Below are 22,431 nucleotides of genomic sequence, written 5' to 3'. Positions count from 1 at the left end.
AACTAGTGTTGGGCTTTTTGGACTTCGTTGCTCAGTTGGCAATTTTTGGTCTACATTTGAAGCGCGAAACAAGAAAGTATCCTTAATTATTCAAACGTCCCACATACGAACATAGGCAACCTGCAAACATAAATGCAAACTTTAATTGAGACAATAACTGCAAAGTAGTATGACAACTGATAAACATTTTCTCTTCTGAGTTGCACAGACCAAAAATAACTCTTCCAACTTCATATCTAAACCTTACTTACCAAGCTATTCAACAGCAGTTGATAATTTACTATGAATCTCTTGTAAAACTTTTAAAATAAACGCTGGCTTTTAAAAATATATTAATGTTTAAAAACAGGTACACCGAAAGCCATCGCAGACTCACCGAATCTGTTGATCTATGCTGCAAGCAGAGCAGACTAGAAAAACAACTAGCCTGCAGTGAGGTTCGAACTCACGACCTCCGGTCAAGCCGGGACCGTCGCTCTACCAACTGAGCTATGCAGGCTCAGAAGGGTACGAGTCGAGAAACAGCCATGCGCCAATGCTTGCTCAATCTGTTAGTACAAGCAACCTCATAGAAGGGGATCCACAGTACCATATCATTTATTCAATGAAACATTCACACATATGTGTGTTAATAACTGAGATCTAGCCCTTCGAAGCTGCTTTTTGACCAACGACTACGGCTTACGTATAATTGGTACACCGAAAGCCATCGCAGACTCACCGAATCTGTTGATCTATGATGCAAGCAAAGCAGACTAGAAAAACAACTAGCCTGCAGTGAGGTTCGAACTCATGCAGTGAGGTTCGAACCCTCCGGTCAAGCCGGGACGTTATTGTTATATATGTTTAAAAACAGTTATTGTTATATATGTTAATGCACAATAACCTGTAGTTATAGGATTATCTGTAAAACGTTTAAGCTAAGCAAACCTTTAATATCAGCTGATGTTTTTTCATGTTGCGTCTTAACCACACTCCGTCGGAATTCTGGCGTATTACTGCAAGCGATGTTTGTCTGATAGAACAAAATGCTTTACTGATAGACCAAAATGCATAATTCATATAGTTAAACACCGACCAAAATCAGTACAGAACATAATTTACCAAATGACAGACTTTATCCCCAATTTAACAGAAGTAATCACACATGCCTATTGCATTCACCGTTGCGAGAATTATTGACATTAAACTGCAATTATTTGTCAAGAGTGCCTTCCGAATTAATGCCGTTGAACAAGACACACATGGCTTTCTATTCTTGCCACTTGAACATTTTGTCCCCGACCTTTGCTAATATTTGTTCTTTTCTGTCACGACACCACCAGATACCACCAAACCCTAGAATCAAAACTACAGCAAGCAATTCTACATAAATTTCGTATCGTATTGAATCTAAAAAGCCTTCTCGCTCTACACAGGACGATAATATGAAGAAGGTTAAATAGAGAGACCACATATGTGTAAGTATACGTCAACGACCGACAAAGGCAGAATATGGTAATTGCCACCGACCGGCGTAAGTCTATGTAACTTGCAAGGCAGTAAAATCATGAGGCCTATTAAGCGTGGTGGGGCGTCATATGTCAAAAAATCGGCCAGCAGTGTCTATTAGCTTCGGTAAAAACTTTAAACTTACAATTTGACCAATGCGGGTTTTAAAGATATATGAGCACGAGCGTTTGTGTAACGTAATAAACCATAATAAAGTAGCCTACAAGGCTTTGTTTGTTTTCGTACCGCTTTCTAAGGGTGTACCTGTGGACAAAGATAAATACAGTTGGTAACGTTCTTTTTACTAGAAAAATAAACTTAACAAATTGCTGTCTTCGGAACTGGGTCTACGGTATATCTAGGTTTCGGGCTGGAAATTACGGTGCTGCTTACTGGGGGAGAAACGACGATTGAACTGCTTCAAATGACCAAATAATTCAACACAAGAAGGCTAAAAACGGGATCAAAACGAATAAAGGTTGTCTCTTTCTACAGACCTGAATACGATGGTCTGACGCGCTATTATAAACTATTTTAATAAATATGCCCGGGATCGTCACATAACGAAGGTGGTTTGCAAACTTTAGCATACAAACCTCAGCAGGTCTCTATTGGCGCAACGACTCAAATCTTTAAACTGCGTATACGAGTCCGACAACCTGAAATAGTATGCCAACGAATAACTTCTTTGCACTGTTACACAATAAACATTGGTCAGAGAATGTTAAATCTTTGCATTTCAGTTAACTGTATGGCATAGAAATACTGGCAAACGTCTACGCTTATTGTTTGAAAACATTGTGTGTTCCCTTAAGTTCAAAGGGCCAGACTAGCTTGACAGCACTAGGTAAACAAGTATGAAGCTATTATCATAAACGTTAAATTTTCCTCGCTAAACGAACAGCATAAACGCTAAATTGTACGCTAAGGCCAAGGGTACAAGAAGCTTCGCAATTCGCCGAACAAATCACAAACCCGTGAAGTCCAACGATACAAACAACTGACAACTTTAATGTCTATTTCCACGCTTTTCGCAAAGGCGGCATCGTCTTTACCGAGTAACAGATTGAACTGGCTTCCGTTGCTAGCAGACTGTCAGAAGTACTTCGGGTGAGTGAAACCAATCAGCGCGCTTGCGACACCTCGAGGGATACGTAGCCTACATGGCTAGATTAGGCTTTGAAGATGCCATAACAACTTTTAACAACGTGTAGGCCTAATACAAAATTTAAACATGCGTTAAACCAGGGGCACTTAAAGTGGGTCTGTGGGCCCCTTGGGTTGAGTGAAAAGATTTTTGGAGTTCCAATAATCCCTGATTAAAACTTTAGTGTATAATTTAAAATGGAAAGAAATTTCATTTTGCACACAAGTTTGATCAAAAACAGCAGGTTTCTTAAATATCCTTGTTTTATGAGGCCATCGCTGAAAAATGCGTTAAACTATTAACAGAGTTACATAATTTTGGTTTAGTTTTTATCAATGTTAAATTTTGCTTAGATTAAACAGGAAATTATCATTATTATGACAATCTACGTCAACCTAAACATTGGGCTAATAAAATTATTTTTGTCGGTTTATCATATGTGGATGCCTTATAGGCCAATTTAGCTTAATGGCTAATAGGCCTACAGCGCGACTGCTCAGCAAATCTCGATGTACATTTAGTACTTTATAAAGCTAAAAAGAGTGTATTTGTCCCTGAATCCGAAGAGTGCCTTGTCAAGACTAACCAGTGGTAGCAAATAGCACAATATCACACCACATCTTAAGTCGAATTCAGGGAAATTATACAGTGTCGGTTTTTAAAAAAATTTATAGCCTGCGTTTTTTTTAACAAACAAGTAACCAACAAGCATGAATTCGACTTTTATTTGAGACCATACACAAAATATACTAACACCTGCTTCAAATAATATGCGGAAAGTTGGAAATAATCTGGTCAGCTGACTAACTGAAAAAACTCGCCACCAACCCAATGGCAAAAGGCAACGAGCAATATCTGTGTGAATATTTATTTGAGTGGCCAAATAAACATGACAACCATCAACCGCTAGATGAAAGGATAATGCTAATCCACATAAAAATATCAATTTTGATGAAAAAACAAAGTAATGCAAAATGCCAGCTTTATAAAACGACAAGGACGAACGTCGGTAGCACTTCACCAAAAAGCTAAATAAATATTCTTGGAATATCCGTCGATAAGAAAATCACAAGTCTTCCATGCCCGAAGCAAATAATATGTTGACGGCGGCTTGTACGTTACCACCAGCCACAACTAGTGCTTGTCTGCTCGCCTGTTCATCCTGTATCCCCATGCTGCGCAGCTGTTCAAGGCCCTCCTGAAACGAAAAACGCTGGGTCAGCAGTCGTCACGAGCAAAAATTTGCTGAGTCAAAAGTGGGGATGTCTAGTGTTGTAAACAAGTAATTTTTAAATAACTAAAATCCCAGTCATGATTTTTTTAATAAATAGCAAGTCAAACAGTCCGAGTCATCAGTTGCCCAAGTCAAGTCATAATTATGTAAAGTCAACTTCAAATCAAGTAAGTCTTAAAAAAAAAAAAAAAAAAAAAAAATTGATAAACTCGTCCTAATATGAGCAATAATATTACAACTTATAAAAAATCAACAAATCCCAATGTGTAGCAAGTAAATTGTTTTATGTGAAAAACTGTTACAAATAACCCATTTTTTTTGAAAAAAATATGCCTAAACTTTTCAAAAGAATTCGCTTTATCCCAAGTCATTTTTCCCGAAAGATAAGTCAAGCCATTTTAAAAACGATGACTTAATTCATTGTAACGAGGAATGCTCTGAAGGCCAAAGTAGCGATCATTACAACCTTCGAAGTTAAATAAGTATAGCCTGTCACTGCCACAAAAAATATTTCTTCACCTAACTTTGTGTGAAAATTTTACATCGTGGCCTGATGGCTATGTACAATAATAAACGTTAAAAAACGCGATATTCTGTCAAATCTACCCAAATTTTTCGATCACCGACCAGAAAAAAAAGGATAACAGTTTGGCACTGAACTGCACCACACCAAACTGACCTTTATAACACTTTCAGGCAGCTGTGCCGGTGGTCCGCCCGCTGCTGACTGGCTTTCACTGCCACTTGCTCCAGGACTGGAAGATCTAAAAATATTTGACCATCAATGAAATGGCTAAAAGATTTTTAAGAATGCTACGAAAAATACACCTTTTTAGGTAGGATATAACGCAGACAACCAGTATCGCCGCATATTACCACAATTTATCATGCCACTACACAAAATCGGTTTTTGTTTGCATTTTATGCCTTTGCATTCAAAGAATACAGCGAAATATAATCTTTCGTTTGCAAACCTTTATATAACTCATTTAGTTTCCATAGTCAAGTGCTAGTGAAACGTTTAATTTACCTATAATAAAAATTAAAAATATATATTAGAATTGAGACAATACAGGCCAGGTCCGTGAGAGAACAGTTTCGTTTCAAAACAGGAAATGTAAACGAGCCTAAAATACTAAAATTTGTATAAAATACTAAAATTTGTATAATCATTACGCACAACAAAGCCCGTTTTGATAAAGTAACTTACTGGCTCAAGGCTTGCTGCATCGCTTGGCTAAAAACATCAGGGGTGAGCATACCAGGGACGCCTTGCGACGATGTTGCGGCACTTCCAGACCCGGAAGATGGCGTGACAGGGAGTGGGCTCTATGCAGGATAAAACATTCCGATGGGATGGGGCCAATATAACAGTTTGCTGGTTTATTTGCCAGTTACGGATACACACTACACTAGTTTTATGACAATTTTTTACCAGTTTGTGTTGTAAGGTCGATTCCAAAAACTTTTCTAATGCATTGCTGCCATAGTTTATTTAAGGTTTTGAAAACAAAGACCCAGCAAAATTAAAGAGTAAATTTGATTGACTTTTTCAAAACTTTAACAGTTTTGTTTTACCACTTGTTATTAATTTCTATAATTAATTATTATTATTGAACACATTATTGTACTCAATTCGAGAACTTTTAAAGCCATGAAAAAGTAAAAGAGAACAAAGAAATAGGATAAAGAAGAAATGTATAGAAATAGTAATGCCGGATTTACAATTTATATTCTAAGAGTTTTACATGCAATAAAAATCTAGATTTGATAGTATAACTTATAATGTAGTCACCTGTAAGCTGGCAGGAGTACCAATGGGAGAGGGAAATATTGCGGGTGAATTTGCCATGGATAGAGCTGTGGCCAGTTGACTTGACGTAATGATGCTCTGGCCCCGGGGTGTTGACAGGTTTGGGTTCGGTCGATTGGAGCGTCGTGTTGATTGCGAAGTTCCCTAAAAACAAAATCACAACACATTAATCTTCAACCCTTTAAATGAGTTCGTCTTGAACTGCGTAAAAAACATTTTTTGAATAATAACCTATTTGTGTTACGAATAGGCATGCATGCAAAGATCGGATATGCCACATTTTTCTAAGGGCTAAAATCTAAAGCTGTTTCTTTTTTAGATATAACACTGTTGTCTTATTTGGTTGGTAGTGTAATATTGGTATTGCAGTGGACATTATTTACCAACTACAAAGTTAAAATAAAACATGAATATTCAATTTTATAGACATCACACAGTTCATACTTGACATATAAGGTTAGTAGTGTTAAGTAATTATTATTAGGTTTTATATTTGGTAATTTATATCATAAAAATAATAATGATAATTCATTATAAGCTCTGCTAACAAATATTGACAATAATCCTGGGCCGTTTTAATACCGCCATATTTCTGTATTGTATGAACTGACAAACTAATAGAAAAAATTGCATACCGGAGATCCGTCGACGTCCATGGCCATCTCTTGACTTCCCGATGATGAGGCTCCCGTGCTCAAAGAAACTTTGTGCGACAATGCAATCATGGCAGCAGCTAAAGGTCTGTGTAGCTCCATAATGCTGCAAACATAATGTGCCTTAGGATTTAACATCTTTTTTTTCTTTCAATGTTGAGTTAACAGAGTTTTACTTTGGCAATGAACAAAACAATCAAATTTGCAGTTTTATTCTTTGTTTTGGGTATGTTTTATAGACCTATGCTATAAATTCTCTTTTCCAAGTGAAACCAACTCATCTATTTAATCTGAAATTTTATTCAGTGAATTTCGAGAATGTAAACTTTATTTTATAGATGGTGACTGACTTAAACCCCCTCCCTAAATATTCGTCATTGGAAAATATTGAATACTTGTGTTGTCATCATACTTGTTGCAATTCTTTGGGTCCACAACCGAAGCAAACAGATCAGGGTTTCTCAAAATATCTATGAAAACAATAGAAATTACAGGGCTTTTTAATGGAATTTGGTATATAAACAACACATCACAAATCCATTTAAACTTTCACACAAAGTGTCAACTAACCTAAAGAAAGCGTGTCTGACTTCAGAGAGGGAATGCTATTAACAATTTCAGCCAAGCTTTCCTTGCTTTTTAGAATTCCTAAAACCTGTAAAATACAAGTTGTGAAGTACAGGGCATTTCAAAAACACAGTAAGTGTACACCAGACTTAAAATGATCTTACAGATTTTCTGCTTTTCCACCTTTGATGTTTGTTGTTTAGCATGAGATGTAAGCCTGCCATGCACATTTTCAGTTCACCCTGATCGACAGAAACTAAAAAACAACAATTTTCTCTTGCTAAATATTAACACTAGCAAATAACCCGAATTCAAGCTATAATTTTATTTGTCACAATTGTCAAAAGGCTAATCCAACCTTAGCTGAAACCAACATAATTTTAAAACGCACTAAAGGTGTTACATTTGAAATAAACTACTTTAGTAAAGGGCAAATTAGAAAGACATATAATTATGAATTTGTAGCAATGTTTTCCAAGTGTGGGGTTTTAAAATTGAATATAGGCAACTTGGAAAAAATACAGAAAGCTTTTGCTTTATTTAGACGATTAATTACTTAAAATCAAATAGTCATTTAACACCAATACAAGCAGTAATTACAAAAGGTAATTTAGAGTTTTAGACAACCCCAACTAACTAGAAATCTCACAAATGGTGTGATTACCAAAAAAAGAATTACATTTGGAGCTTGTTCTAGAGAAATTCAATCTTAGTAACAAAATTTCCTTATGAAATATGAATAATAATTAATTATAAATAATGTAGAGGTAGCATAATTTGTTAAAGTGTGATATTCTTTTCCTTGAAGGCCTTGTAAGCTCTTGTGATGATTTTACTGAATGACTTTTAATTTTTTTTTTTTATTTATACCTGTATCTTCAGTTTTAGGTTCAATAGGTTTATAGAACACTTGTATTTTGCTGCCACTTTCAAACCCAGTTTTGTCTTTCAATAAAAAATCACTTGAACTTTGAATCAGTCTGCCTGCGAAAAAGAGATCTGAAAAACAATTCAATTGGCATTTTGTTTATAAATGTGCTGTTCGAAACAAATCACAAAGTATTAAAAAAGTCAAAAGTGACACAACAAAAAGTGCAAATACCTATTTCATCTGGAGAAGTTTTTAAGGTTTCAGCAACTGATTGAAGCAGTGTTTTGCCGTCGATTTCTTCTTTGTCAAAACTCAGATTTTGCTCAGAATGAATTCGTTTCTCCCGGTAATCGCATAATGAAAAACGAACTTCTAATCCCATATTCTTAAAGCTTTTCTTAACGCTGTGGTGACGGAGTTCACCCTAAATTCCCCAATTTAAGTAGTTGATTTATTTTAAAGCAAGTTTCACGTCAGAAATATCGGTTACAAGCTTTGTTTTGCTGCTTTGTGACAACGCAAAAAAATTAAGGGACTTTACCACTATAGCAACCGCTTATAAAAAACATCATAAAATACTTAAAAATAACTTTTTAAATTAAACACTTTTTGTCCAAAGGCGTTGTACTTACATTCTTCCGCCGTCTGTTTTTTCAATTCAGTTCCGCGAAACGGCGATTATGACATGCATTTGGTCATAGATTGGGAATAATCACAAACATACATGTTGTTTTCTTAGTTTAGGGATTCGTTCTTAGGATTTTAAATTTTTCTGCAGCACATGTATATCTGTGTTATCTAAATATCATGTTTCCTAGAATTGCCTGGCCCTTATTTTGTTAATAACAAAAAGTATACACATAAACGCAATGTATTTCAAAAGCAGCGAATACGACACCTTTCACCAAATCAGCAAGCTGGTTGATCAAGCTGCTTAACAACGACGTTCACCGAACAAACAAACCATTTTCTAGTTGCAACACGAAAACACAAAGACTTAAAATGTAACAAAGAAACAGTGACACACGTACTAACGCAAAGGGGTTGTAAAGACGCAAACGTTAGACTGCGCAGAAAACACGGTTACAAGTCGGAATCGAAATTGCCTAAATCGATACATTTACAAACAAAAAAAAATCACACTTTTTTCCTAGCTCCATAATAAACAGCATTAAAAAAATAATTTACCATACTGAAATGACGTATATTTATTTTTCCACACTTTTTTGGTACTCCATTTATCCGCAAATCAGTTTTTGGAATGAATGAATGAAGACAAAATCAAAAAAGTAACAATGAAGACACACAACGCCCTAACCAGAAGGTAAAAACAACAAATCTGTACAGTACAGTTACGCACGAGGCAGCCAATGCTACCTGGCAGCTAGGGTTTTGTGCTGTTTCAGGCATTTCATTGAACAAAACTTGAACTGGGAATATTCGAAGGGCACTTTGGCGAACATATCTTCGCCGCAGAGGTAGCATCTCCTGAATGAAAGTAAAGCGGATAAGGTTGGCCGTAAAAGACTACAACAACAGGTTTGTGATTGGCAATTTATTTGAAATTAGTTCATGATGGTTACGTACAAAAAAAAATGAGTGAGTTGAGTTAAAATGTAAGAAAACTACCCGAATTCCTTGGGTACAGTATAAACACCATTTTACCCAAATGGTTTTGGGTAAACAACTTTTTGCCCATTATATTAGGGTAAATACTAAATAGCTTTGGCTATCTCTTTTGGGTAAAAACCAATGGGCATCAAACTTTTTTCCCAAAATACTTGGGTATATACTATAGCCTTTATACCCAAATTTACATAGAACGTTTTACCCAAAATGGTTTACAGTGTAGTTACGCACAGTTCGCAAATAAATAAAGAAAAATAAAATATCCTTTCTTTTTGTCTAATAGGTGGCATACAACAAAGAATATGCCGTTTAATGAGGTCTAATCAATGAAATAAATATAAATCTGAAATTAATAGTGCTTAACTAAAAATGCGAGTTATTAAATAAACATATATGAGAGCCCATATAGGGGAACAATTTTTTTACGTTTCAAATAACTCTTTATTTATTTTTCCCTTTTTGCCTATTTCAAGAAAAAAGTAATATTTAAAACGTACAAAAAACTTTACCTACTTCTATTTTGGCTTTGATTACCACTACGTCTAACTAAAAGCTTTCAACTTTTTGGCTTGAGTAAGAAAGAAAATTGGTTTGGGGGCATTTTAAGAATCGGGTTAAAAAAAATAAAAAATAAAATAGAATCATCGAAATCAGGAGCACTTAGAAATCCAACGTTTTTAATTATTTATTTAAAAGTGCAGTCGTTATACCTTACATGAGTACTCGGGTTTTGGTTTGGAAATAAATTGCGAGAAATCTCACTAATTCTAACCCAGTGGTTCTCAAAGGAGCCACTTGGCTCCCTTAGGGAGGATTTTTTTAATTTAGGGAGGAAATTTCTTCCAGGGAGGAATTGGGGATTAAACGAAACAAGTTATTTAATCGGTTATATGCAATGAAAAGCTTATTTAACTAAATTTATTGGTATTGTAAAAGGTCTATTAGGCCCATTATCTAATTCTATTGTTTTTTACAGTTACTTTCTCTCACAGTTATACATCGAAGTTAAAAATATTAATAGGTAAAATACTTCGAGTTTTTAGTGGGAAGGAGGAATTGACAAGTGTTCGAGCTTGTAGGGAAGGAATACAAAAAATGGTTAAGAACCACTGTTCTAACCTTTCGTGCGTGATCTTCGAATCTGGATTTTGTTTCATCCTTCGCTCCACAGCTATCAGCCTCTAAAAAGAAAAGTGGTGAGCTTTTGTTGTGCTAATGTTGTTAAAAACTCGCTAAGATTTTTCGATGAAATTCCATTTGTATGAAACTCTATTGTCATGAGGTTGTTCCATGGTCAGTTTGAAAACATACTAATTGAAAGATTACTTAATTATACAACGTTTTCGGGCAAATAGTTGTAAAAAGAGGTAAATTTTTTGGTTGATAGCTAAAAAATCTTGCTTTTATAGCTATAATTTTTAATCTAAATTTTTTTAATTAAAACCTTCCGCTATCAGTTAACGTTATGTGGAAAATATTAGAAATACTTTAGTTACGTTTCGATACAATGAGGCTTAAAACCATTTTTTCCTGTGGGACAACTATGGGTTTTTTATAGGCGCTGTACATTTTTTGCTACAGTCATTAAACTGTTTGGACAAACAAAAATTTATTTCGAAAAAACTCTGTGCCAAATTTAAAGTCAGTCAATTATTTCTTTAGGATTGTAAATAAATATGTTAAAAGAAAAAAAAAGAAAAAATGAAGGTTCACATTTAAAGCCCATACAGAAGTAGGTATTATTTTGAACGTTTCGAATAACTCTTTATTTATAAAGAGAGTGTTATTCGAAATTCAAAATGATACCTACTTCTGCATGGGCTTTGATATTCTTATTATGTCTTACCACAACCTCCAACCATTGTGCTCTATAGTTTCTCATTATAGTGTTGTCTTACCTTCTCCCGGTCGGAGAGCGCCAGAAACCTTTCTTTTTCTTCCTGCTCTGCTCTTCGTTTCTCCTCCTCCGCTCTTCGCTCCCGATCCTTCTCCTTGCGAGCGCTCCTTTGAGCCTTCTTCTTCTCGGCTTGTTTCTTCTTCAACTCAGCCTCTTTTTCGTCGCTGAGGGGAAACGGAACCTGAGAAGCGATTGGAAATAACTATTAAAAAAGTGAACCCTTAACCAAGTATTAGATCTTAGGTATTGTCGCAGCCTTCCTCGGGACACGATTCCCAAAGTCGCTGCTTAGGATAAGATTAACTTAACTTTCTCGAGTCAGACGTTTATTGGGCAATGCTACAATCAGTATAAGGCAAAACTCACATGCACACCAAGTGCTAGCATTAGGCGAGATTGTAAGCTGTGCTTAAAAAGCTCGTCGGAAATTTTTCAAATTGAATCGGCCAAAGGTGACGGTTTCAGTGGTGTAAGACCAATATTTGAGGTAGCGTTAGAAAGTAGTCAATTTCCAATGATAAATTTTGTATTATGTAAAGTTTCCTTTTTTAAGCACAAAATAGAGGATGATGGCCGAAATGAGTATCGTTTAAATTCCATGCAAGTGCCAGACAAGTTTCGATACTAAGACCTGACATTGGTTCATAAAAAAAATAATGATGGAGCTTTATTAGATTAAAGTTGCGTAGTCGGAGTCGGACTCGGGATTTAGGGCTCGGGTAAGACTACGAGAGTCCGAACCGAATTCGAAAACCGATACAACCTGTAAATTGTAAAGATGGAATGCTTTTCAACCACGTAATGTGAGTGGATGAGTTATATGAAACCCCTATGAGTGAATTGCTGATCCACATCATTTGAGTTACGTAACTGGATGGAATACAGTACCAGTCTCGAGAATCGACGAATTTGGAAAATTTCGCAGCAGTTGGATTTTAAACCGACTCCGCAACCCTATTAACGCATTCTTCGGCTCACTACAATAGTTTGAAAGTTTTGTATATTTGTTAACGTTACTTTAGTAATGAAAAAGTTGGGGCGTCGGTATCGGAATCAGTAACGACTTTTCCCCACTTTTAAATAGGGAATATCGGAGTCTTCTCTATAACAGTGGTTCTTGAACTTTTTTCAACGCGGACCCCCATAAATTGACGTTTTTGATCTTTTGTTTTGAGAAAGTCGTTTCACTCCTTAAATATTCACTAAGATTTCAATTAGGCTTTCATGGATATCCAAGATAGCCAAGGGGGTGCACAGACCCCAGGTTAAGAATCCCTGCTCTATTAGTAGAGGTACGTGTTCTGTATTCTAGCCATGCTTACCTGTGCTTTAGAGTAGTCGTGTAGGTCCGGGTACTTCGCCCTATACTTTCTGAAAGTGTTTCGCGCCTCCTTGTTTGGACAAACGCAGTAGGGAAGAAACGACTGGTAGTTTCTGTACAATTAAATAAATCTTAGCGTTTAACGAGTCGAATAGCTGACATTTGGTTTAGATGAACTAAGAATACCTCTAACAAATGTGCGTACGGTAAAGTGTGAGTCGACAACTATGTTAATCTGGTAAAAATATTAAAAGCACAACCCTGTTTTAAAATTATCTTTTAGTGCCTAATGCTATAATTTGCAAATTTGTTTTCGGCCCCCGAAATGAAGCTTACTTCTGTAACTACAGCAGACAATAAGTTATTACTAATCAGTTTTTGTATGCGTATCGTTAGGCCCCTTAAATATCTCTAGAAGTACGCAAAGCCAATATGTAAAAAACTACACACTCTAAACCAGCTATAAAAAACTCACTTCACAGTAGGGTCGGCGCCCCTCTCCAGCAGTTTGAAAATGATATGCTTGTGCCCACTTTTTGCGGCCACGTGCAGCAAGGTGTTACCACTGGCATCGATTCCCATCGATAAAAGAGAGGCGAGGTTGTTGTGCGGCGAACAGGGTGTATGGCGGTCATTCTTTTCTTCAGTCTGACGAAAACAAAGTGATTTAGGTTGAAAGGTCATTTTTAGGTAATTTAAATTCAATCGCGTTTTTTTAGGGCAAATTCTCAAATTATTGATTCGCATTGTTTTAGTTTCTGTATGGTCTCAGGTCCAGTATGCGTTACTAAACTCAAAACAAAGGGCCGATTTCGTTGAGTCCCGAGTAGGTACAGTCCCTACAGACAGTACATCTTGTATTTTACCCACTTGCGTAATTCAAATAGAGTGGATGATTAGCATTGGAATACCATCTTTATAATTTGCAGTTTGCAATCTTTCTAATTTGATGCTGCGCATGTCGGACTCGGGACCCCGAATTCGGGTAGTCTTACGTAGTTTTACTGGGGTCCCAAGTCCTACTCTAGAAAAACTAACCGACACCTCGAGTCCCGAGTCTGACTCTGCAGCCCTGATTAAAATTACAGGAACTTCTGCAACTCTAATTCGATGAATGTAAAACAACAAATCTACAGAAAAAAAATATATACAATCATCCACATTTATATGTAAGCAACCAAGATGTAGCAAAACATTAGCGTTAAGGATGGAGCTCCTTACTGATAAAACCAAGATCAAAACCACCAGAACCGAATAAGTGAACCTAACTACATGAGAACAAACAGTTTACATACTTTCGCCTTCGTATATAAGGAATCTCCCGCAGACAATAAAATGTAGATGAAACATTCTTGCTTTCGAATCATATTAGATTCAGACGGTTTGGTCAAAACAGGTCTTAAAGCATTTTTTTCAAGTTGAATGATTTCTGTTAATTTCGGCTGATATTCGAATTAAGAAACTGACCTGTTTTTGCAGTTTAAATATCGTTGGAGCACAAAGGTTGGAGGTTTTAGTTAGACGTATAGTTGGAATATTAAAGCCCAGATGGAAGGAGATAACATTTTAAAAGTTTCTTAAATCTCTTTATTTATTTTAAACGTCGTCAAATGAATAAAGAGATAATCGAAACATTAAAAATGTTAACTACTTCTATATGGACTTTGATGTATTCTTTTTTTAGTTTAAATATCAACATAACAGTTGTATTAGTTTTCGCTTTACATAGGTTTGACTCCACGTTTGAAAGAAACCAGTAAATACACTCCAAAAAAGTTTAATCTACGGCCTTTCGCCATTTTGGCAAATGGCGAAAAGGACCAAATTAGACCGAACCTCACGCAAACTTATTAGAGTTTCAACATGTCAAGCAGTTGAAACGCAAACCGACCACTACAAACCTCTGGGTTATCGGGAGCGTCGCCTTTGTCATTCAGACAGTCGTTGAACGCGATAAGGTCGGAAGTCTTGCAAGCTGTGTAGAGCTTGTTGACAATGTCGCGATCCGAAGGTGAGAGTTGGTCCAGGGCGGAAAGACACGATTGGCTCTTGCGCTGCAAACACGGAAATTATGAAAAGACGTGGCTGTAATATTTTCAAACTTACAATGAGGAGTTCTGGAGTTGCTAATCGCTTCGGCAGTGAATACTTTAGCAAATAAGTGTGGGGGCGGGGTGATACATATACTGTATCAATCAGGTCTGACATGTGATGCATATTTTGGCTGACATCAAGTGTGACAGACAATAGAACAAGGGTATCCAACACGCAGCATGCGTGCCAAATATGGCACGCGACTTAATAAAAAGGCACGCAAGCCCTCAAAAAAATACTAAATTTGTTGTTCAGTCAATTGTCACAAAAATACTAAATTTTTTATACAGCCAGTTGACATTGGTTATTCACAGAAACAATCGCGGCAATTCCGACAACTAACTATTACTTCTGATATGATAAACATTATACAGTAGTGGAGGCTAAAGCATTAACAAAATTATAAAGCTTGGTGTGAAGAAACAAAAAGCAAAGTCCACTCCCGGACGGATAGGCCTACTTAGATGCAGTAATGCACACTACTACTTTACAGCCTAAGGCCAATCTTTCGAGTTTGGCTGACAACAAATGTTTGCAAAGAAGCAGTTTTGGTAAAGCTTAATTAAATAAACAAATGTTTTTCATGCGTGAATAAACGTTTTTATTATTTGTAAAAAATCGTTTCTAATATTACGAAAAATAAGTTACTGAATTTTTGCACTTATATAAGATAAAAATTAGCAGGTCGGCGTGTTTGTGTTGGACACCCCTGGCATAGAACATTAACTAAATTAAATTTTTAAGGGTAAAAAAATTGTTCAGCTGTGCTATAAAAACTTGCGCGGTTCATCGAACAGTAAAACCACACGTCGTCTTAAAAAGCTGAACTGTTAATATAGATACAGTTTTAGTCGACTGTAGTGTACAGCAAACCTGATACAAAAAATGAAAAAGTCGTGGCGTAAGCAATTTACCCTGATTCTTGGCGTGCTCGACTCTCCGCTTGGTGGCGTAGCACCGCTGTGAGCATTTTCCCCATTCGACCTTTCCTTCTTCTTCTTTGCTTTGTTTCGCTTTTTCACTGACGAAGAAAATATCTCAAGCTCCTTGGTCGAAATCTCAAGCGGCTCTATCGTAAGTTCGAGGCTATCCTCTTCGTTGCCTAGAAAAATATTCGTTAAAGTAACCCACACAGTAGCAGTATTCGACGGAGTCGGATTATTTCGCTAAAATATTACTCCGGACTCGAATATAGCTACGTTAGTATGAACCTGATTCCCGAGTTCGACGTGCACATGTGCAGTACCAAATATAAAACCGTCAAGGCCGCAAACTGTAAGTAGTAAAGGTGGAATAACATACGGTGGATTATTTTCCAGCGCGATACCCGAAATTTTGGACAAAAAGTATCACGATCCGATCGTATAGTGAACGACTTCATTACTAAATGTTAAAGTAAGTTATAAGCATAAAAATGTAACCATTAAAGGCATTTTTTTCGTTTATGAACCCAATTTTTGCATTATTAATTACATATAGTTGTCGAACAACTATTTTAAAATAAATTCACCTTTCAGCTAGAATAATTGTGTCGGATGGCAAATTAAAGCTGAAATATTTGTTCTAACTTAATAACGGATTGGCACCGATTCCACCATAATATCAGACGAAAACCCGGTTCAAACGTATTTACCTGCTTGAAATTCGACAAGTTCTTTCTTAGCAGCTTTATCCTGTTTCCTGATGTTAACGTCAGTTGGTGGTTTCTCAGAAACGTTATTGTTGTTGCTTGATTTGGGTCTGGGAGGCGAGAAAATGTCGGTCATCGACTTCTTACCTATACGTTTTCGTTTCAATGTTTAGAGATTTCGTTTCAATGTTAGAGATGTTTGTTATCCTCGGATCGAAGTCCATAGAAAAGCACGTCTAAAGTATTGATATACGTTTCGGATACTAATATGGCATCAATCGACAAATGAAAACCAATCAAAACGTTTACTCATGGTGCGATCCAACACACTGCTGTTCGATGGTGTAAACGACGTCATTTTAAAATGACTGAAGTCCCAGTCAAGTTGTTCGTAAAATAACTTAAGTCTAAGTCAAGTCTTTTTGAATAAATAACAAGTCAAGTCCTATATTCACTAATTGCTAAAATCAAATCACAGTCGGGCATAACTAGAGCAGGTGAATACCAAGTCAAGTAATTGTCACAAAACAAAACGATTAATAACTAAACTTGATAAACTCCTAGGATTATGAGCAACAACTCAACTAAAAAAATAGCAAAAACGTAATATACAGCACGTAAATTGCTTTACGTGCAAAATTAAGATAAATAACCAAATTTTATGTCCTGAAGAAAACACCGTATTTCAACTCAAGTAAAATCAATTAAATACTACCTTTTCACAAAAGTTAATTATAGTTTTAACCTATTTGAAATTCGACTTGCCGTGAACTGTTAGCGAGAAGAGCTCCTGATGTACTCTTTGGACTTCGTTGAACGTGGGTCGTCTCGTGACGAAAGGCACCGAACGAATCCTCTGGTCTTTCACGTCGAACACTGCCTCTTTGCCGCCGTAGAAGAAAGGCTGGAGAAGCGTGCATTACTTTGGAGCAAAGATTGCCAAAGGGCGATTATCCGCCCTTCTTGTGATATACGTAGTACGTAGGTCTGCCACATTTTATTTCGAAACTACTGTAGTACTGTTTATTTGTTTTTTTAACACTAAAAACATTACATGATCAGGAGCGGATCTAGAGGCATCAGGCTATCACCCCCAAAATAAACTACATTTAGCCAACTTCAACATATAAAAGCAAAATTTGAACTAAATTGCTTTTCAGTATGTTTAATCCACATATTTAAATTCGACGAAAACGTGTAAAGTTTAACAAAGGTGTACTAGTTATTTGGACTGTAGATGAAATATTCCTACATTAAAAAAACGCTAAAAAACTAGAATTTAAGTTCAGTCATTGTGTATTGCATTTGTCTTGTGATGTTTAGTCTACTGTGTTGTTGCCATACAAATAGCTAGACCATAACAGGAAGTTAAGTGAACGCAATAACGACAAATATACACGGAGTAAAACGCGTACAACAGGATACTGCAACAGGATTTTGCGTAGTGGTAGCGTCTATTTTGCGTAGCGATAGCTTTAGGGCTTATACGTTCACTCTAAGCCAGGGGTTTTCAACTTTTTTTTTATGTGTTACCCTTTTTTATGTATAACAAATTTACCCCCAATATATAAAGTGGTACTCATTTATTAAAAAAATGAAAGTAAATTACATTAGTTATATTCAGTGCGACGGCTGCCCTTGTTTTTGTCTGATAAAGTAGTATATAATGCACAATGAATATCAGATTCAACATGTAAAGTCGGTTTTGTGCTTTATATTTGATATGCAGTGAAGCCGCTGCGCATAGGTTAGTTGAAGAAAACAGAACCAAAATATTGAGAGAATACCTATTCTTGGATTTACCCCCTAAAACGAAGAAATCTGCCCACTGGGGTAAATGTACCCCAGGTTAACAAAGGCTGCTCTAAGCACAGTTTTAAAAGAACTACAAACCTTTCTGTGGTTTGGAATGCGCAGGAAAATATGCGAGCATTGGTCGATGTAATCTTCTTTCCACGACTTCAGAAGGCTTTTGATGTTTTCTTCAAGTTGCAATTCGTTGTAGCGTCTCAGGTTTGCGCCAGCGGATCTACGCACAAAAAAAGAATTAAAATCGCCTAAATGGGTCCCAGTGTTGTAATGATTAAGTCAATGACTTGAATTGAGTCAATGATTTAAGGCACTTAAGTCACAGTTTTCAAATGACTTGACTTAACTTAAGTCTTTTAGCCAAAATATGTTGACCTAACGGTAGTCGTTTGGACAATTTACTTGGTTTTAAATGAAATAATCACAATATGAGTTGTCACATTACAACAAACATACTTTGCTGTACTTCCTCTGTTCATGCTGTCGTTTAGACTCTGTGCTACGCCTCGCTTGGCCCGAACCACATAACGGTGAAAAGTTTTGTGGGCAACAACCTTCGAACCCTGGAATACGCCAGCAGCAAAATGCCCGGCACTCAGTAAGATCACAGCCCAGTACTTGTCGAAAGCTTCGTGGAGTGTATCAACTGCAACTTTGGTGATGCCAGCATCCAAATCGGAGCTCTAAAGATAAAATGAGGATGTAATGTTCTAAACAAGATGTTATAGCAGGACTGCGGAGTCAGTTAAAAATAACCAGAGTCTGACTCACGAGTCCGACACCAGCCAAAAAAATGAACCAGAGTCCTACTTGACTATATGTGCGATTTTGTTGAGTCTCGATATTGGCCCCGACTCTAGAGACTGTTATTTATCCATTTGCACAATGCAAATAGGAATTATTATCAGCAATCCACTCATAGGATTGTCATTTAATTCATCCACCCACAATACATGGTGGGAAAACATTCACATTCGTATTACACTTTTACAATTTACATTTGTGGCATTATTAGTTTCAAAATTTGGTATTGCGCACAACGGACTAGGGTACACAGGGTAGTTTTACTCCAGTACAATGTCCGACTCCAGCAAAACAAACCAAGTCCTCAGAGTCCCGACTCCACAGCCCAGTGATTCTTAAACTATGGTCTGGGGAACCCTGGAAGTAGATGAGAAAGTTTCCAGGGCTCTGCCACACATCTTTTTTTAAAAATTAAAAGATAAATGACCTGAGCCAAATTCATATTATTCTTATTGAGTTTAAATGCATTTAAAATCCTGTGTACAGTAAGTGGTTTCTATTCTAACTAATTTGAAAGTTCATTTCATATTGTACAGAAAAAAAATTGATGAGTCACAACATTGAACCCCCAAATTAATAGGGGTCTTCAAGATAAAACTTTAAGAACAACTGTTATACATGGAAGACCATCTACATAATTAACATTTTTTCAATTGAAATTGACAGAAAGGAATTTACTGTTAAGAATTGTCAAAAAGCACATAAAGTATGCTTGCAAAACATACGGGTATATGGTCGGTAAATATCAGTCAAATATAATATATGTAAGGTTTTAAAACTGCCTTGAATTCACTTACTTGTCTACTATAGAGGACTTTTTTGTATACTGACACAATATCTTCGGAAGAGTTTCTGAAGTACAATTTGGGTCTCCGGTTATCGAGCTGAGCATCGCGATTTTCGTCAGAGTCTTGCAGTAAAACTGACATAGAAGTCTTACGATTTTCATCACTAGAAACATTCAATGGAGTATCTTCATTGTCAGACTCCGACCCCGATATGCTGAATAAGTCTGAAAGAGTGTTTTACTATAGTTATACATGTTTTGTGAATAGGCCATTTATTAATTTAGGTACACTGTGCACAGATATGTAAAGTAGCTTGATAATAAATATCAAAGCCACAAAGGTTAAGTAAATTGACATCTTTATCGTAATGAACATCTTAATTAGAATGATATTGATTTATTGACCCTTTTAGCTGCATTCTTTATCTAGTTTGGTAAAAAAAAACTATGAAGCAACTATTTTAGATCAGAGGTGGTCAACTTATTTTGCATAATTACAAGTGGCGCACTATACGAGTATGCCATTTAAGTAACTTGAAAACAGCAATATTTTTGGTATACATCTATTAGTTATCTCCTTTACATATAAAAGTGTGGCACATCTTGTAAAAAGTGGAAAATCTGGGTGGTTTAGCAATTTTAACAGAAAGGTTAGCACCACTATATTTGTTCAAATACAGTGAAACAAGATTAATAATTTTCTTAAATATAACTGTTTAGTAATGGAGGCAGTAACATTTTAACTGTGTAGCCCACAAACATGAACAATCTAAATATAAAACAAGCTTTTAAATGCTAGATCTAAAAAAATTGGGGTGCTGCCTTGAAACCACTCATTTGTTACGAACCTGAATTGTCCACAAACTCTTCTGCTGACACTGCTGGCTGACCAAGCAGCTTGAGCTTGATGTTGTATCGATGCCAGTCACCTTTGTAGTGCTCAACCTGGTCTTCTCTTTTCAGAATTTCGCATTTACACGTCAAACAACGGTTTGCCGAAGATCCGTCAGATTCAGTCTCTTCCAGTGCTAAATTATATTGCACAAAAAGCAGGCTTTTGAAGAAATAAAATAGAAAATACCACATTTAAAACGTTCATATTTTTAGGGGGACGGTAACCCATTTATAATGTTTTAATGAATCTTTAATCTTCAAATGAAATGTGTTACATTGCCAAAAAAGCCATGATCTCGGCGTAAAGGTGAAATGCAGACTGGTCGTTTAATTTAAAACAACAAAATTTAGATTTTCTATGAGCATGCATTCAAAATGTTCAAATTCTGAACAACCAATATCAAATAAATATGTATATTATAAAACGAAATAAAGTCAATTTACTTGTTCCATTTGTTTCAGAATCACTCTCAGCATCAGTTTGTGAAGAACTTCTTGCCAGTTTGAAGCCATGCAAGATTTCTTTGATGCGGCGTTGATCACTTAAGGTTATTTTGTACGGACGGTCGACTTCCATTGTTTACATTCAAAGTACAAATAATTAAAAGAGACAAAACACCAACAATCAATATATATCTGAAAAAATTAATAATGTTACTGCTTTTGTTAAAGTGATTAAATTAAATATTTCAATGGTTGTTCTCAAAGGGGACTGTGGCACTCTAGGGTGCCATTTTTAAGGCTCAAGGGCGCCGAGAGATATTTCATACTCTTTACAATTTAAATTTTTGCTGTATTGGTAAACTTCTTAATACAATTTTGTATGTACAATAAAAGTGTCACAAATTAAACAAGGTTTTATCAACCTTGTTGCACAGATAATGTGCTGTTTCAATCTTGTTTATTGTAAGGTTACAGTTAACCAATCCACAAAAATATGAGCAGGTGTGCCACAAACCATTTAGAATTTCTGTTGGATGCCTCCAAGGCAAAATAGGTTGCGAAACACTGATTTGCATAAAGCAAACTTTTAACATTTTTCTTTACTTAATTTATACCTTACCTTAAACCACAAGGAGTTACTTTGTTAGCCCGGTAAAATACCCTCGAAAAGTGCCATTTCGCCATTTGTCCAGCACGATTTCTATTTCATTACGCATGGCTACCATACATCTATTAGTGGTGATCATATAGGGATCAAACTACACGCCTCTTTCAAACGTTCATGCAAAAGTACTTTGTATATCAGTTTGGAGTGTTTATTAGTTTCTCACCGTTACACAAGTTTGTTATATACGTTATACGCATGTTACTAAAGAAGCAACATACTTTTCTTATTAATTACCAAATCACATTTGAAAAGTTTGGCCTAAATTTTAAGCGAATGCATAAAACTTCATTCATCTTAACACTTATGGTAGTATTTAATTACAGCATTGAAAATTTTAAAGGTACCTTTTTTAAAGCCGCAAAATTAAAGGCTTCTAAAACACAATTCAAACTGTTTCCAATTAAATAACTGTTGCTACCCAAATGTTTCTCAAATCCAAACAAACTTTGCACTGTTGGCATTGGGAAACTACGGTCAAAATGGTGCAATACAACTTCCACGCAGTTTGTTATGGTTAACTGTCTCAGTATTTGCTAAAAAAATGCCGAGCTGATTTGCTGAATGAAGTTTCGTTCGTTCGATGTTGGCATGTTGCATCGCCATAGTCAACTAAACAATTGCTGACAACATAGCTAATGCTGACGCATCTATATGTCGGTATTGTTGGATTGTATTGCGG

General features: G+C 36.1%; 2 protein-coding genes and 1 non-coding gene across 3 annotated transcripts; all 3 read right to left on the bottom strand.

Annotated features, from left to right (window-relative positions):
* Window positions 1–424: 424 nt before the first annotated feature.
* Trnaa-ggc (transfer RNA alanine (anticodon GGC)) lies at window positions 425–499 on the bottom strand. The gene has a single exon. It is a non-coding gene; the product is annotated as a tRNA-Ala (tRNA).
* Window positions 500–3,523: 3,024 nt separating this feature from the next.
* On the bottom strand, window positions 3,524–8,158 carry LOC146167416 (ubiquitin-like protein 7). Its single transcript, XM_083389981.1, has 10 exons — window positions 8,008–8,158; window positions 7,776–7,904; window positions 7,070–7,161; window positions 6,909–6,993; window positions 6,751–6,808; window positions 6,321–6,444; window positions 5,668–5,829; window positions 5,083–5,201; window positions 4,552–4,636; window positions 3,524–3,836 (listed from the first exon to the last, which is right to left on the bottom strand). The coding sequence occupies exons 1-10, from the start codon at window positions 8,156–8,158 to the stop codon at window positions 3,705–3,707; spliced, it is 1,137 nt and encodes a 378-aa protein (XP_083246107.1). The 3' UTR covers window positions 3,524–3,704.
* A 755-nt stretch (window positions 8,159–8,913) lies between these two features.
* On the bottom strand, window positions 8,914–21,263 carry LOC146167415 (tRNA endonuclease ANKZF1-like). Its single transcript, XM_083385585.1, is given in 14 exon segments — window positions 8,914–9,264; window positions 10,525–10,586; window positions 11,304–11,483; window positions 12,625–12,736; window positions 13,099–13,271; window positions 14,525–14,677; window positions 15,632–15,819; window positions 16,351–16,494; window positions 17,113–17,251; window positions 18,241–18,376; window positions 18,613–18,839; window positions 19,758–19,988; window positions 20,609–20,775; window positions 21,086–21,263. Coding segments are annotated over 14 exon segments (2,160 nt in total). The 5' UTR covers window positions 21,219–21,263; the 3' UTR covers window positions 8,914–9,149.
* Between the last annotated feature and the right edge of the window lie 1,168 nt (window positions 21,264–22,431).

Source organism: Ascidiella aspersa, chromosome 1 (assembly GCF_963924565.1).
Source record: "Ascidiella aspersa chromosome 1, kaAscAspe10.2, whole genome shotgun sequence".
Lineage (NCBI taxonomy): Eukaryota > Metazoa > Chordata > Ascidiacea > Phlebobranchia > Ascidiidae > Ascidiella > Ascidiella aspersa.
This window is presented reverse-complemented; position numbering and strand designations above follow the sequence as displayed.

Bases quoted from the DNA above. Each gene is read 5' to 3' on its own strand.
- LOC146167416 (XM_083389981.1), bottom strand. From the start codon at position 8,158: ATGGGATTAGAAGTTCGTTTTTCATTATGCGATTACCGGGAGAAACGA. The intron at 5,202-5,667 runs GTGACTACATTA...TATCCTGCATAG, and splicing joins GTACTCCTGCCAGCTTACAG to AGCCCACTCCCTGTCACGCC. The intron at 3,837-4,551 runs GTCAGTTTGGTG...TTTTCGTTTCAG, and splicing joins TGCCTGAAAGTGTTATAAAG to GAGGGCCTTGAACAGCTGCG.